General features: G+C 40.2%; 2 protein-coding genes across 9 annotated transcripts in view; both read right to left on the bottom strand.

Moving 5' to 3' along the window:
- Positions 1-36: 36 nt before the first annotated feature.
- fubp1 (far upstream element (FUSE) binding protein 1) lies at positions 37-12,440 on the bottom strand. Of its 7 annotated transcripts, XM_023410881.2 has the most exons (20): positions 12,303-12,440; positions 11,780-11,903; positions 10,990-11,025; positions 10,778-10,814; positions 10,635-10,681; positions 10,472-10,543; positions 10,304-10,361; positions 10,058-10,220; positions 9,815-9,913; positions 9,523-9,621; positions 9,324-9,426; positions 8,765-9,004; positions 7,919-8,079; positions 7,685-7,836; positions 7,493-7,569; positions 7,021-7,146; positions 6,611-6,685; positions 6,058-6,120; positions 3,463-3,626; positions 37-3,227 (listed from the first exon to the last, which is right to left on the bottom strand). In XM_023410881.2, the coding sequence occupies exons 1-20, from the start codon at positions 12,438-12,440 to the stop codon at positions 3,219-3,221; spliced, it is 2,043 nt and encodes a 680-aa protein (XP_023266649.2). In that variant the 3' UTR covers positions 37-3,218. The 7 variants fall into 7 exon arrangements, with proteins under 7 accessions (XP_023266649.2, XP_023266648.2, XP_023266650.1 ...); XM_023410880.2 differs by having other exon boundaries at positions 37-3,626; XM_023410882.2 differs by having other exon boundaries at positions 37-3,626; positions 11,813-11,903; positions 12,303-12,434.
- Positions 12,441-12,929: 489 nt separating this feature from the next.
- slc25a24l (solute carrier family 25 member 24, like) overlaps positions 12,930-14,087 on the bottom strand; it is a 5,248-nt gene continuing 4,090 nt past the window's right edge. For both annotated transcript variants that reach the window (XM_023410871.2, XM_087175285.1), the window contains exons 8-10: positions 13,834-14,001; positions 13,615-13,753; positions 12,930-13,525 (exon numbers count right to left, since the gene is read on the bottom strand). In XM_023410871.2, the coding sequence (XP_023266639.1) occupies positions 13,338-13,525; positions 13,615-13,753; positions 13,834-14,001 (495 nt within the window). In that variant the 3' untranslated portion in view covers positions 12,930-13,337. The remainder of the gene's footprint in view (positions 13,526-13,614; positions 13,754-13,833; positions 14,002-14,087) is intronic.

Raw genomic sequence — 14,087 nt, 5'->3', positions numbered from 1 at the left:
GTTCAATCTGATAAAAATTCAAGTTCATTAGTCCACTTTATTTGTTACAACTTTATTAATGAACATGGCAACATCTCAAAAGTCAGAACAGTTCATTCAAAAAACAAACCAATAATTTGATAATATACACATCACATGAAACCTTTTTACCTCTAAGGCATGCTCCTTTAGTCTTCTACACCCACTCGAACTCTGTGTTGAAACACTGAGCATCTCACATGTACAGAGTGAACAGCCTCAAACAAAACAATATGTGACCTTTTAACTACAGAGAAGTCATCTAAACCCCAAATTTACTGCCAATAAAAACAGTGCATATGTCATTGAAGTACATCAGTTCCTGTCCTCATCCAACTTTCTAAAGCACATTCCTGTTTGCTAAAAGGTAACTGATGAAGGCATTCAAGCGATTAAAAACAGCCATCAGACAACTCTAAATACACTATGGCATGATTAAAAACAAAACTAAACAGTCAATCCGAGCTAGAAAACATGTATCAGACCAACACTTTTGCAATCACAGAATTTGAATTTCATTGCGTTGCTTTTTTGTTTTTACCTTATCACTGGAGCTCTTGAACGGTCTACGTTCAGCAGTGGCATTGACTCAAAGGATTCCTCCTTTTGGGGACAAACTACGACAGGGCCTGACTCTACGACCTAAGCTTGCAGCATCCTCCAACACTGTGAGCGAGAAGTGAAGGCAGCAGCGTTTCAATAGTAGATTTGCACTGCACTTTGAGGGCAGATTCACACCACGACAGAAAATTTAAAAAAAGATAAAAAAAATCATGTATTTCACCGTTTGTGACCTAACAGTTGAGCACATTGCTAACTTCTGGCAACAGTGTTTGCATGGCATGCAGTTTGTTACACCAGTGTCAAAGTTGTCTAAAGCATCGGTTGAACATTTCACTGTCAGACTTACCGGGATGCAAACATACAACTAATTTCAAATATTAAGCACATACGGCAGTGACAACATTTCCTCAGTGAACCTACTACACAACAACCTTTTCTGGGTATAAAGTCACTTTTTGAAACTTGAATGTGGCAAAGTCATACAACTCATATCATGCAGTTCATTCATGAAAGCAGATCATCTTAAAAGAAAGGCTTTTCATACTAAATATCCTGGACATTTCTTTACGACTAAGCATGAATGCATTGAGGCATGTTAACGACACAGGTAAGCATTTCTTTGCATGGATATTGGTAAAAAAATAAAAATAAAACACTGGTTTCCTTAGGTTTCGCTTACCTGTGTTATTGCAGCAGAACCTAAGGTGCAAGGTCTGGGATGACACTGCAAAGATCAGATATATTGCACTGTTTGCCATCAGTGAACAATGCAGTCAAAGATTGTTTTGACCTTTAAATCAACAGCCTTTCAACAACAGTGCTCATTCAGAAAATGTCATAAATCAATACTGAGCTTTTCAGAAGCACTTCCACTACTAGCATTCCACATGCTCATATGGGACATTAAAGAATTAACAGCAGAAACCTAAGCATGCTATGCTGGAGTTATGCAATAGGACTTCTCTAAAGCAATGTAATGCAATAAATGGCATTTTAAAAAAACATGAGTCTCAACTACACAATGGCACTTAGCAGGTCAGATATTCAAAAACGCAAAAAGAAAATCCATGGACATCCTTAAACAGTTCCTACCAGCAGTGTAAGAGTGCTGACATTCAAGCCCTCAGTTCAGATCTCCCAACTGGCACTGAAATGCTACCTACACGCAAAATCTAGAACAAGCTACAGAGAATCAACACACTGTAAAGATTCAGAGTCTCAATGTTATGCAGTCAGGAGTCACACAAGGGAAATAAAGTCTCAGAAACATGTGGTACAAGAATCAGAGTCTAAAGCACTAAAGCCTCTCCTCAGAACATTTGATACTTACCCACAGACATGGGGAAAATGGCAATATTTGACAAAAATACTACATCTTTTGCAGTTCATAAAGCATCAAAAAAAGGCGTGTATCTCTCAAAGTCAATCACAGTTTTTGTACTTACAGGATAGGAGGGCTCAACTGTTGGATGACGACTGCTTAGCCACCCCCGACCCTACAACATCTATGTTCTTAAACTGGATAAACACTAACAGAATGGGCACAGCAAAAAGGTTTTTTTGCAATGTTTTTATATTAAAAAAACATTCTTTTAAAAAGACAAATTTATACATGTGAGTTAGTTCACAACTGGAAATGGGCAAGACAAAACGATTCAATGCATTTTCGATACAGTGGCAATTTACCTGACTGTCCTGGAAAAAGAACAGCACAAAAAAATATATATATGTAACACTAAAAATATGCAACATTTCTTGCAACCACGTTTTTCTGAGGAACATGTAAAGAAAAATACTTGCTTACCGCTTTTTCTAAACTTGCCTGTGGAGGAGGAAGTGTCTAATCAATGCAAGACAGTGCATACTACCTCAACAATGTCAGCAAACCAGGCAAAACTTAAAGACAGCGCCACAGAAACGCAGTTAATGCATGAGTTACGATACACAGATACCTGTCAACTTTCTAAAGGACAAACATCTGTCTACAGCTGATGTCAGAGCAATGTCAGGAAACAGGAAGTGTAAAAAAAATGTCTATCAACAAGAGGACGTTTGTTGGTCTGAACCACTCTGGATCATTGCACGCACATAATGTATCTAAGAGCCTTATAGACAGTTGGAGAGAGACAGGACAGCACAACTTTGAGTCATCCATTTAGGACAATTAAAACCACACATGGCCTGCATTTCAAACTCCCCCCGCCCCGGTAAAACAAAAACGTACAGAAATTCATCTCAACCCTCTTGGTTTCATACCACCCCAACTTACCAACACAGGAGGTTTCAGTTTGTTTTATTGCAAAAACACAACAGGCAATAGCATTTTAAAACTGAGATGATTTACATGGTAATGTCAACAGTTCAATAAACATGAGTTCTAACCACATTTAATGTAGATACAGGGCTGGAATGACCATATGTATAATTACCTCACTAAAAACAAAGCATTTACAAGAGAAAGAAAAAAAGAAAAAAAAAAAAAAAAAAAGAGGACGTGTTCGCCGGGAAATCTGCCATTTATGTGAAACACTTTCAAACCAAGGAAATTTAAGATCTTCATCAAGGCGTCTGCATCCAAACATTAAACAAAGGATTTTGTTTCGACAATGTAGCATTTACTTTATGTCCACTTCACATTACTGGCCCTGTGCAGAAGAAATACATAGAAGATACATTGCATGTTAACAGCAGAAACAGTGGACTCAGCTTCCCAAAATAAAAAGCTAAAAACCTGTGTAGGGATGAAAGTGTTTTGGTTAAAGTTTGTGTAGCTGCTGCAACCACTGGAGCCCTGTAAAAACCTGAGGAAGGAAGGGAGTTATGGCACAAAACTACTGAGTATAAGTGAATGTGGAGGGCAGATTCTTATCAGGGGTGTACCTGAGGGGCTTGTGGTGCTGCGCCCATCGTCTGAGGGTTGGCTGTGCCATAGTAAGCAGCCTGCTGCCGGTAGTACTCCGCCCAGGCAGCGCTGTAGTCTGGCTGGCCTCCAGGCTGGGAGGCAGCTGCTGCTGCTGCTGCTGTGGCCTGAGGGGCAGCTTGACCTGGAGGGTAAAACCAGAGAAAAGTTTTGATTATTTTCTTCAAACACTCACCAGTAACCTGAACTAACAAGAAAGCAAATATTAAACAAAATTTAATCTAAATTTTTGGGTTAAAGTAGCGACCTTTCACACTTGTGCAACAGTTAGGACAATGTTTCTGAACAAAGTTTGATTCCAATGTAGTTAGAAAGCCACAAGTGCAGACTGAGCGACACCTTGGCTTTCTTTGCAATTTCTCTAAAAAGGACTAAGTTCTATACACAGGGTTTTTATAGTCTTGTCTTCATTAATTGCCCCTTTTTTTCCCCACAATTGTGATAGCATAAACTAACTGCATTTCAATATCATCTGTTGAAACACCTCCTTTGTACAACTGAAAAGGGCCTTTTGTTTTTTACAACTCAGTTTGGGTGACCCAAACCTTTTACCACTTACATTTAAGGTTATTCACTGGACTTGCTGCTTACATTTCAATAAAGACTGGAAAAACTGAGCTGTTGTAAAACTTTTGACCGGTAGTCTATGACAGTCCCTACCCATGTGATGTCCCCTTATGTTACAAAGGGTAAATCCACTCTCAGTGGACATAGAACTGCTGCCATAGTTAACACTTTTTAAGACCACAATCTTTCGAGCAGTTTGCCCATAGGGCCACACACCCCTTTAGAAAGGTATGTAAAGCCGGTATTTTACTGCTGATGAATAATATCTTCTGTCCGATCACAGATTGGGTGTGACAACAACTGCCACATACTCTAAGGTTTGAGTTGAGAGACAAGAGCAGCAGCTGGTATGTAAGATTTCAGACCAGCTGAACCAGAACAAGGAAGTAAGGCACATTAACCAGTTTCATGCCCAGTGTGATTCCCAGCAGAATCATGGGGCAGCTCTGAAGTGTGAATGGTTTATAGCTAATACATCTATTAGCAAAGAAACATAAAAAACTAAGTTTAAAGAATCGCAGTGTGAAAGCAGAAGGACATTAAGTTGTTTTCTCCACATGAAAATGTTTACTATGCATATTAAAACTTTTTCTCGTTTCATTCAAACTGTACAGAACAAATGGACTTCCTGCTACTCCTTTGTGCTACCATAGCTTTACACACACCTCAACATGTTTAAAAGCTAAGAGTTGAGCTGTAGCTATTCAATAATTGAACTAACTAACTAACTAACTAACTAACTAACTAACAAACTAACTAACTAACTAACTAACAACTACTTTGACAACTGATAAATCATCTTGATCATTTTCCAAACTGGTTCCGGCTTCACCAATTTGAAAATTTGATGTTTTCTTCAACATATGTGATTGTGAACTGAATCTCTCTGGGATGACTGTCACATAAAACATGCAATTCAAATATGTCACCTTGCACTGTAAGAAATTATCGCTGGCATTTTTAAACATATATAAGAAGGGGAACGAACCCACCACCGATTTCTTTGAGTGGCAGGTCAGAAACCTTCTGCTTTTCTGTTGGGCGGCTGGGAGAGCAGCTACTCAGTGACAGAGCGCTGCTGGAAGAACACAGCCTCCCTTCAACATCAACAACATTTACCTCCAGGGTTACTGCAGGTTTCATCAAGTTTAATCTAAAATATCACATACAACTAAATTTTATACATTTTTCACAGCCAAAGTATGAAAAATATGAATGACAGCCAGTAGATGACAGGGCCTAGAACTGTTTATCAAGTGCATGGATTTATATTTACGTCACATTTGAACTTACTTCCCAATATAACAATACACCCAATAATGTAATTATTATATAATCATTAAAAATATGACCTGACTGCAGCAGAAAATAAATGGATGACTAATTTATTTGAGGTCCACATATAAAATTCTACATTTGGTCAAAGTGTCTGGAATAATACTATTAGGGATTTTCCAGACTTTTTCTAAAATCACACAGAAAAATATTTTAGAACCAACATTACTGCTTATAGCAGTTCGAGAAAACATTTATGGTGTTTAATTGAAATTAATTTGAAACTCAAGACTTTTTAATACCTTCTAAGGCCCGTTTCTAAAGGAACAAATCAATTCTTTTGAAGACTTTAAGACCTGCAAATACCCTAATCTTTAGGGGGATGACCGTTTAACTTCAAAAATGTATCAATCAAGACACAATCTGATAAGACCTATGTGCTATTATGAATCACACACAACTTATTTAATTCGACTGATTCAAGTTTCTATCCCACCCCACACTATAGGATCACACGACATCATTTGTCTCACATACCATGCCAACTGACTGCTTATTATATTTTCACCATGGAACCATGACTGAGCTGTATGTGTATGCCACTTTAACTTAACCCCCATGCATCTGTTACAGCAGATGAGTAGCCAAATTGGAGATCTGACCATCAGGACAAGGAGGAAAATGCTCAATGAATTGAGTCCGAGTTCACAGACCTTGTTTCTTGTAATATTCCTCCCAGGCTTTCGTGTAGTCCTGAGGTTGCTGACTCTGTTGACCTGCAAAGAGAAGGGAAAAATGTGTCAATGCATTCAACTGCCAAATTAAATCAAGAAAAAAAAGAAAAAAGAAAAAAAGAAATTAACATTATTCCTACATTTTTTATAATACATGACCCAAAACCCCAACCCACAAATCAAACATGTTGCATCATTTAACTCTACGCACGTTCAGTAGCAGTAACACATTCATGGCACATTGCAATACTCTGCCATCTGTGTGGATAAGGCCTAAAGAAAGTCTAGAAAATAAGCTACTCTAAGCTCAGAAAAGGTGGTTCTGTGTCGACAGCTCCTGTAGACAGTCAAAAAGTGTTGCAGTCTAAACAGCACAGGCGTCAAATGTCAAACCAAGTGGAGGCACAGTGAAAACGCTCCACTGCAGGCCAGCAATACTGACCCAGACCTGAAAAAGAAGCTGACTGAAGGCCCAGTGGCTGTTTAGACTGTCTTGTGTCAATAAGTGTACACTGGAACTACGTTCATATACCCATTTTCTTGTAATATTCCTCCCAGGCCTTGGTGTAATCTGCCTGTCCACTCTGACCTGCAGCCTGTGGGTCACCTGTTAAAAAAAACGGTACTTGTAATTAGTGAATCATTCTTAGCAGTTTGTCCTCCACCTGCCTGGGTCGCGCTGTCAACCTAGGGATAATGGAGGGAAACTACCCTGTCCCTGGGGTAATAAAAAAAAAAAAGAAAAAAGAAAAAAAAAGTGCTCTGGAAAAGCAAAGTGATTTAAAAGGTGAAACCAAACCAACTTGTCTCCTGTTAGACACCAGGGAGACGTGAGCAAAGGACACTAAAGTAAAGCTAGTAAACTACACTGCTCTACACTCGTCTAGAACAGTTTCTGCTCTCTGCACTGACAGTTGGGTAATTGAAAAACACTTCAGTTACCTTGGCCATTGGTTTGAGTCGTGCCAGGCGCTCCACTTGTTGGGGTCATGGGAGCTTGCGGCTGCTGGCTGTACTGAGCATAGTAGGCTGCCCACGCCGCTGCATTGGCGTCGGCTGCCGCTTTATCTGAACACAGCAAACAGGTCTGGTTACAACCCGGAGGGCCAGAGTAAAGCTATACACAAAAAGTTATAATTGTCTTATATATAATCTATGATAGGGATTTATTTCTGTAGTGTTTGCCCAATTAAATTTAAGACTGAATTCTGTTCCCTAAAATAGACCGCAGAAGGCATTTGTGCCTTCAGAGACGTTAAGACCTACAGATAGTGATGATGTGCTGATATCGTTCTGACTTTAACTAATGCTAAAATGTTTTGTCAGTGACTAAGACAGAGGAGGAACGTGAACAGCTTTTACATTTCCTTCAGATATCAAATGTACAGTGTATCAAAAAGTAGCAGGTACTCACTTGGATCAGGTTGTCCCTGTTGCCAATGTGGGTAACCATTGCCCCATCCCTGAGGCTGGTAAGGCGCAGGAGGACCACTGATGAAAGAAAATAAGTAATGATCAACTTTCCACATCCTTTACTGCCGTTTCAATATTCCTATCACACTGAACTTTACAGGTGAGGAAGAAACACAAGGCAAACTGTACTTACTGTGGCCCTGGAGGTCCCTGGTTGTAAGGTCCAGGGTTGTACGGACCCATGGGAGCCCCAGGGGGTCCTGGTGGACCAGGAGGACCGTGTGGGCCTGGACCTCCATGTGGACCAGGGGGGCCATGTGGGCCACCCATTGGAGTGACTGGTCCCTGAAAACACATCAGAAAAAGTCAGTAAAGAAGCTTAGAGCAGACAAATGTGTTTATATTGGACTTGTACTCTGTTTCTCACTCCGATTTTCTCCTCCACCAGCTGCCTGGCGTAGTCGATCTGTTGAGGAGAGCCTCTGACTGTGAACATTTTGATGTTGGGATCAGCGTTGGGTGGAGGATTCCTCTGTAGCTCGATCCTGGCTCCAGACTGCTGGCTGATGCCCTTGATTGTCTCACCACCTGGATGAAAAAAACATCACAAATATAATATGAATTTAAAAACAGCCAAATTTATTGACCTCTAATGAAATGGAGGACAAAACAGCAAACTGGACCAATATCTTAGTGACTCTGTTATAATGTAAACATGCACCCACATCAACAAGTTAATACAGGTTAACACATTATTTTCTGTTCCTCTCCCAGGACTATCGACACACAATTTCTGATGCTGGGACGAAACGTAAAATTTCTTTTTGCGTTTTCTAATAATTAACACAAGTGTCTAAAAATATGGTCTCTACAACTAATACTTCAAATTCTTTTAATGTGTTCAGGTCTCAGATAAGTTTAGGGTTGGGGTTATACATCAGCTCTTCAGCGTGGTGCATGAGTTTTCATCATAGACCGTCCACATTTTAACTGCATCTAAATCACCCTCACCTCTCACTCTGAATTCCAATTGATTGGTTTAAATATTTCTTATTTTTAATATATTACTCTTTTACCACCATTTTGTTACCTTAATGAAATTTTGGTGAAAAGTAAATCCCCCCCCCACAGGACGCTTATGTGGCTTTTGGGGCATGGTGCAGCCGCCAAAATCCATTTAAGGAATTACCTGGACATCTAACTCAATTCTCAGATCCCACTTGCCATAGCAACAGAGTTTTAAATCAAGCTGTGGTGTTGAGGGGCCACTTGCCTTTTCCAATGATGAGGCCGGTCTTCATAGTTGGGACAGTGAAGGTAAACTCCTGCAGGCCACCAGGGGGCCCCATGTTCCAGTTGCCCTGCCCACGACCACGTCCTCTGCCACCACCATGTCCTGGTGGTCCCCCAGCCTGGACACTCCTCAGCAGGTCTGATATGATTTCTGCCGCGTGCTGAGCCTGGTCAGGAGGACCCATGATCTGTGCTATCCTGTCTGGTGTGCTGCCATCATCTACAGGAGAAAATACGGTGATTAGAGACTATTGACACAAAATTTTCTCAATTTCTGTTGCTGGGACTAAACTTACAAAAATGTTTGCTGATAATTAACGTGAGTGTCTAAAACTGTGGTTTCCGACGATACTCCAAATTCTTTTTATGTGTTCAGGTCTCAGATAAGTTTAGGGTTGGGGTTATACATCAGCTCTTCAGCGTGGTGCATGAGTTTTCATCATAGACCGTCCACATTTTAACTGCATCTAAATGACTTTTGATTTTGGCCCGGGTTGATTCTCAGATCTTTTTGTGATAGAGCAGACTTGAGCTGTCACCTGGTTTGAACTGAATCCTGACGCCTGTGTCATTCTGTATTTTCTTGATCATCTCTCCGTTTCTGCCAATGACAATTCCTACTGCAAACCGGGGGACTGGAACCTAAACGGTGACAGAAAACAAAACCAAATTTAAAAGACACTGACTGAAACCTCGTCTCCAAGTTTAAAGATGAAGCGGATTATTGCAAACACTCACGTCTAAGCTATCTCCTCCTCCAATTCTTGAACCATACTCGCCCCTCTGCTCCCTGAAGCCCTGGTCTCTGATCAGCTCCATCACCATCTCTTTGGCTTGCTGAAGAGAAAAGACAGTCTTACTCCACCAGCCTCCATGAAGGCATGTAACAGGACTTTATTGTTCTATCCAGGGGTTTGCTCTACTGCAGAGAAGTAGCTCTTATCCAATTAAAATGAAGGTAAATCTTTTTTTTTATTGTTTCCCAGCTATAAAAGATAGAAGTGCAATGGTCACATGGTCGAGGACCCACCTGAACTTTGAAGGGTTCTCCTGAAATGCGGAGTGGCTTGTCTGCGCCTGTGTTTTGGGGTCCATCTTGGATCATTACCATCTTCACTCCCGCTCTTTCCTGCAGGTCGAGATAAACAAAATACATTCAATAAGTGTCTGTGCCAAGTTCGTCCTCTGCTTGAAAGGCGGTCATACTTAACAGTACTACCACCACAATCCCCTTCGATTTATTTTTGTCTTCTGCAACTGGCCGAACACTCACCTGTAGGCTTTTGATGGTTTCTCCTCCCTTTCCAATGACAAGTCCGGCTTTAGAGGCAGGGACCATAATCTCCTGAACAGTCATTCCCGGGCCATCATTGTGGTGGAACGCTGGAGCTGGGCGTCCCTTCTCAACTATCTCTGTTAGTAGCCTCTTTGCGGTCCTGATGGGAGAGAAATTACAATTATACACCGTCTAGAATTTTTAACAAGGAGCCAATGGAATTTGTGGTGATTGGTTACTCACTGGATTGATTCTGGTGGTCCTGTTAATGTCACCGACCTGTCTGGCATCCCTCCACTGTCTAAAACACAGAGAAGGAACTGTTTATATAAAGTCTAAACAATAAAAACCAAAGCCAAATATGAAACATTACACGTGATATCCAAGTATCAGCAACAAATCTAAACCTACCAGGGGCGATCTGTATTTTACAACCAGACTCCTGCTGCAGGCGTGATATTTGCTCACCCCCTCTTCCAATAACTAGAAAAGAATGAGAAAAAATCTGTTACACCCAAATACTAACAACGGTGAATTTTTGCTTTCATTGTTCAGTAAAAAAATGAAAACTTACTGAATCCAACCATTCCATCTGGAACCTTGAACTCTTCTGATGTTGACCTGAGAATGACATGATAAGTTAGTGTGAGCATTATAATATGCCATTTAATAGGCTGAATGTCAAAGGTAATGTTTTAGTTTAGTTTGTGCATTTACCTTGGGGGACCACCCATTCCTCCCATTGCTGAAAAGGCTGGGGAAAAGATATTACAGAGCATTGAGGGATAAAATATACAACGCAAGATGTAAACCATGCACCAATGTCCCAATTAATGCTAATTTTAGGCCAATTACTTTAGGTAGGGAATTATCAAGAATTACAGTCTTGTGTACTACCGTAACTACAGCTATATCTTCAGGTAACTTACCATCATTTGTAGCCACTTTCTTTGTCTCTGGTTGGTCTGTGATAACACAACATAATAACCAGCATAAGTATCTGACATTATACCCCCTATCACATTACTATCAGGGACTGAAACGGCATTGCCTGAAATACAAATGGTTAAAGCAAAGGGTTGTTGAAAAATTCAACTACAACAGCTGTAGTTTGTTGTGCTGTTAATTGTAGGCTACTACATTACACTTAATATTTTGACCACCCCATTCAAATCAATGTCGTCATAATAATGTATTTCACTACTGTTGTATTAGACTGCATATCAATATCCTACATGTACCTCATACACTGGAATCAGTTTATAATTATGCTGATATTTACTTAAACAGAATCTGGGATTCAATTATCAATTGGATACTTGATTGTTCCAACCAACAGGGATCCAACCAGCTTTGATATTGTAACTCCCCTTGATTTAAAAACTAAATTATGAAATCACATATGTTCACCCCTGAAATATTAATACATTTTCAGCGCCAGGCACTGGTGGAAAACAGCTGTGAGGACAGACAGTCAAGATATCATTCAAATACAAAACACATGCCATAGCCAATTTACTGCATAAAACAAAAATAACACAAGAAAGTGCAGTAATATGATTAGTAGTGATGTTAGACTTATTTTTGAAAATGCACATTAATATGAAATAGTACTATTGATTAAGAACATCTCTATGCAAATACGATTTAAAAAAAAAAAAAACACACAGGCAAGCATTAACTGTGAAGACTTGCATTGAATCGATTTGAGCCACTGACCGATATTCAGGTTAGGCATGGGAAAATACCCACCAGCGTCCTCCAGGGGCCTTTTCTGGCCTCCGTAGCCAAATTCATTTGTTGGAGGTGCCGCAACTCCATCACCACCTATCTTCGCCGCGATCTGAAACAGCAAATAACAACAGAGAAAACAACAGTTCAGTGGATTTTCCTTTTTCGCTGTACTCGTATAACACGCTGCCTGCGGCCTACATTTCTGTCCGGAAGTCGGGACCAACAAAGGACCACTTCAGCTTACATTTCACCAAATTGGACGATGTTGTTAAAACACAGAAAGCTTAGGGCTCTCAATAAATGATCATGTTTTTCTAACTTTCCCTGTGCTCGCAACTATACCAGCTTCTGGTTTCGCATCGTTTTTTGCAGCGTGGCGTAACGTTACTTGTTAGCTTAGCTTAGCTTGCCCCAAACCCGTTTGTAACGGCAGAAAGCACAAAAACTACCCACTTGCCACCGACTTGGAAATTATTCCTTGACTAAACGACACAGTGGGACTTCTTACCTGTCTTGCTCGCTGCAGAGCATCTTTAAAAGCATCGTTCATCCCGCCACCGGCGTTAGAGGACGGCGGAGCCACGCTGCTGTAGTCAGCCATATCTTCTTCTTCTTCTGCTCGGCGCGACAAGATGGCGGGTTTCATTCACGGGATGTGGACGGGAAAACTCGCGGTCACATGTCTAGTCTCGCGTTAACGGTCACATTTTAACTAAACACTATGTCAAATCTAACCTACATAAAGAATTTAGATTTTTTTCTGTTTTGACAAATAGAATCAAGCTTTCACAAATTTGTAATTGTGTTTTAAAGAGCCTCTATTCTCTCCTTAGTAATCTAGAGCAAATCTAAAAAATCTAGTTTAGTGATTTTTGATCCAGACCTGGTCTGGTCTGGCTGACAAACCATAATTCCTGTGAAATCTTAGTCATTTGTCTTTTACAGTGAAATTCAGTAATAAAGTAATATAAAATAAGATGATTGATTTAATGCTCACAGTATAATGAAGACGATGGAAATAGTCTTCTAAAACCTCACAGTGAAAGATTCACACAAACAATGAAACATTGACTCAGGACACCATCGACACTGTTTGACGATAAATGAAAAAGAAGATGCCTGACCTCTGTTATGAAATAAAATGTTATATTTTATTATACAGCTCACACTTCAACACTTCATTTACACAGTTCAGTCTGAAGTGGGCAGTTATTACACTTAAGTCACAATTTCAAGTCAACCATGTGTCTGAGGTTTACTGTATTAAAAGACTTCACCACGTCTCATGGACTTTGAGGTAAACCATTCTTAACTTAATGCTTTAAAAAAGTTACAGAGGTATTTGAGTGTGAATCAAATGACAGTGCATGTCTGGCAGACCTGACTCTTGCAATTGTTTCAGGATTCCAGTTATTTTTGGTGTACTCAGTTCACATTCATAAGAGTTCACAGTTCTTTCTTTGTGTTCCTGATCACAACCCTGAAAGGTTTTGTTTAAGAGCAACAGTTCAACATGCAAAGAAAGCGACCTCTTTGCTAAATCTCAAGACTCCACTGAAGAAAACAGATTTTCAAATTTCCTAGTCAAAGTGTAGTTTATCAAGGCACATGGAACAGCCCTGACAAAGCTGGCTCCCATGCCGTTGTAATATCCTCTAATTCCACGTCTTTCATATATCCCAATGAGTCCTTGTAAAACGCCTGAAGCTGGGCGTGAATCTGAGCTGAAAGCTGCAAAATATACAAATGGTGATGAGGAAAACATGATCTCAGATTGTTTCAAATAAACTCAACTGTGTTAAACCAAATAGAAATATTACCCTGAGCTTGCTGCTGAGTGCGGATCACAGCCAGTGGGTAACTGGTCATTTGTCCAGAGGCAAAGGCCACAAAACTGAAGAAAAACAGTTTGGAGTCACTGTTGTAGGCCGGATCACTCTTTGCCCAGTTCATGATCGACTGCAATAAGACGCCAATAGTTACAATTAGTATCTGTCAGAGAAACAGCGTTTTAGTTTTTGAGTGTCGTTGTGTCTCACCTGATGAACTGCACACTCCACACCTGCGTAGGGGATCATACAGAGGATGCTAGGCTTGAATCCTCTGTAAAAGGAGGACAAAGACTCGTGTCTGTAAATGGATCTGGCACAGGCCACCACACCGTTGTAAGTGCCAGATTGCTGCAGGTTCAGCCTCACTTTCAACACCTGAAGGGCAAATAAGAGGAGAGAGATTATTGAATAAACTTCGGCTGGCACATCAGAGTTGGATTATATTCATATTTTTAAAGTAA

Source organism: Seriola lalandi, unplaced genomic scaffold (genome assembly GCF_002814215.2).
Source record: "Seriola lalandi dorsalis isolate HSWRI2012SDOR001 ecotype SW California unplaced genomic scaffold, Sedor1 jcf7180002054441, whole genome shotgun sequence".
NCBI classification, from domain to species: Eukaryota; Metazoa; Chordata; class Actinopteri; order Carangiformes; family Carangidae; genus Seriola; species Seriola lalandi.
This window is presented reverse-complemented; position numbering and strand designations above follow the sequence as displayed.

Bases quoted from the DNA above. Each gene is read 5' to 3' on its own strand.
- fubp1 (XM_023410880.2), bottom strand. From the start codon at position 12,440: ATGAAACCCGCCATCTTGTCGCGCCGAGCAGAAGAAGAAGAAGATATG. The intron at 9,622-9,814 runs GTGGGTCCTCGA...TTTTCTCTTCAG, and splicing joins GAGAACCCTTCAAAGTTCAG to CAAGCCAAAGAGATGGTGAT. The intron at 9,427-9,522 runs GTGAGTGTTTGC...GTCACCGTTTAG, and splicing joins GAGGAGGAGATAGCTTAGAC to GTTCCAGTCCCCCGGTTTGC.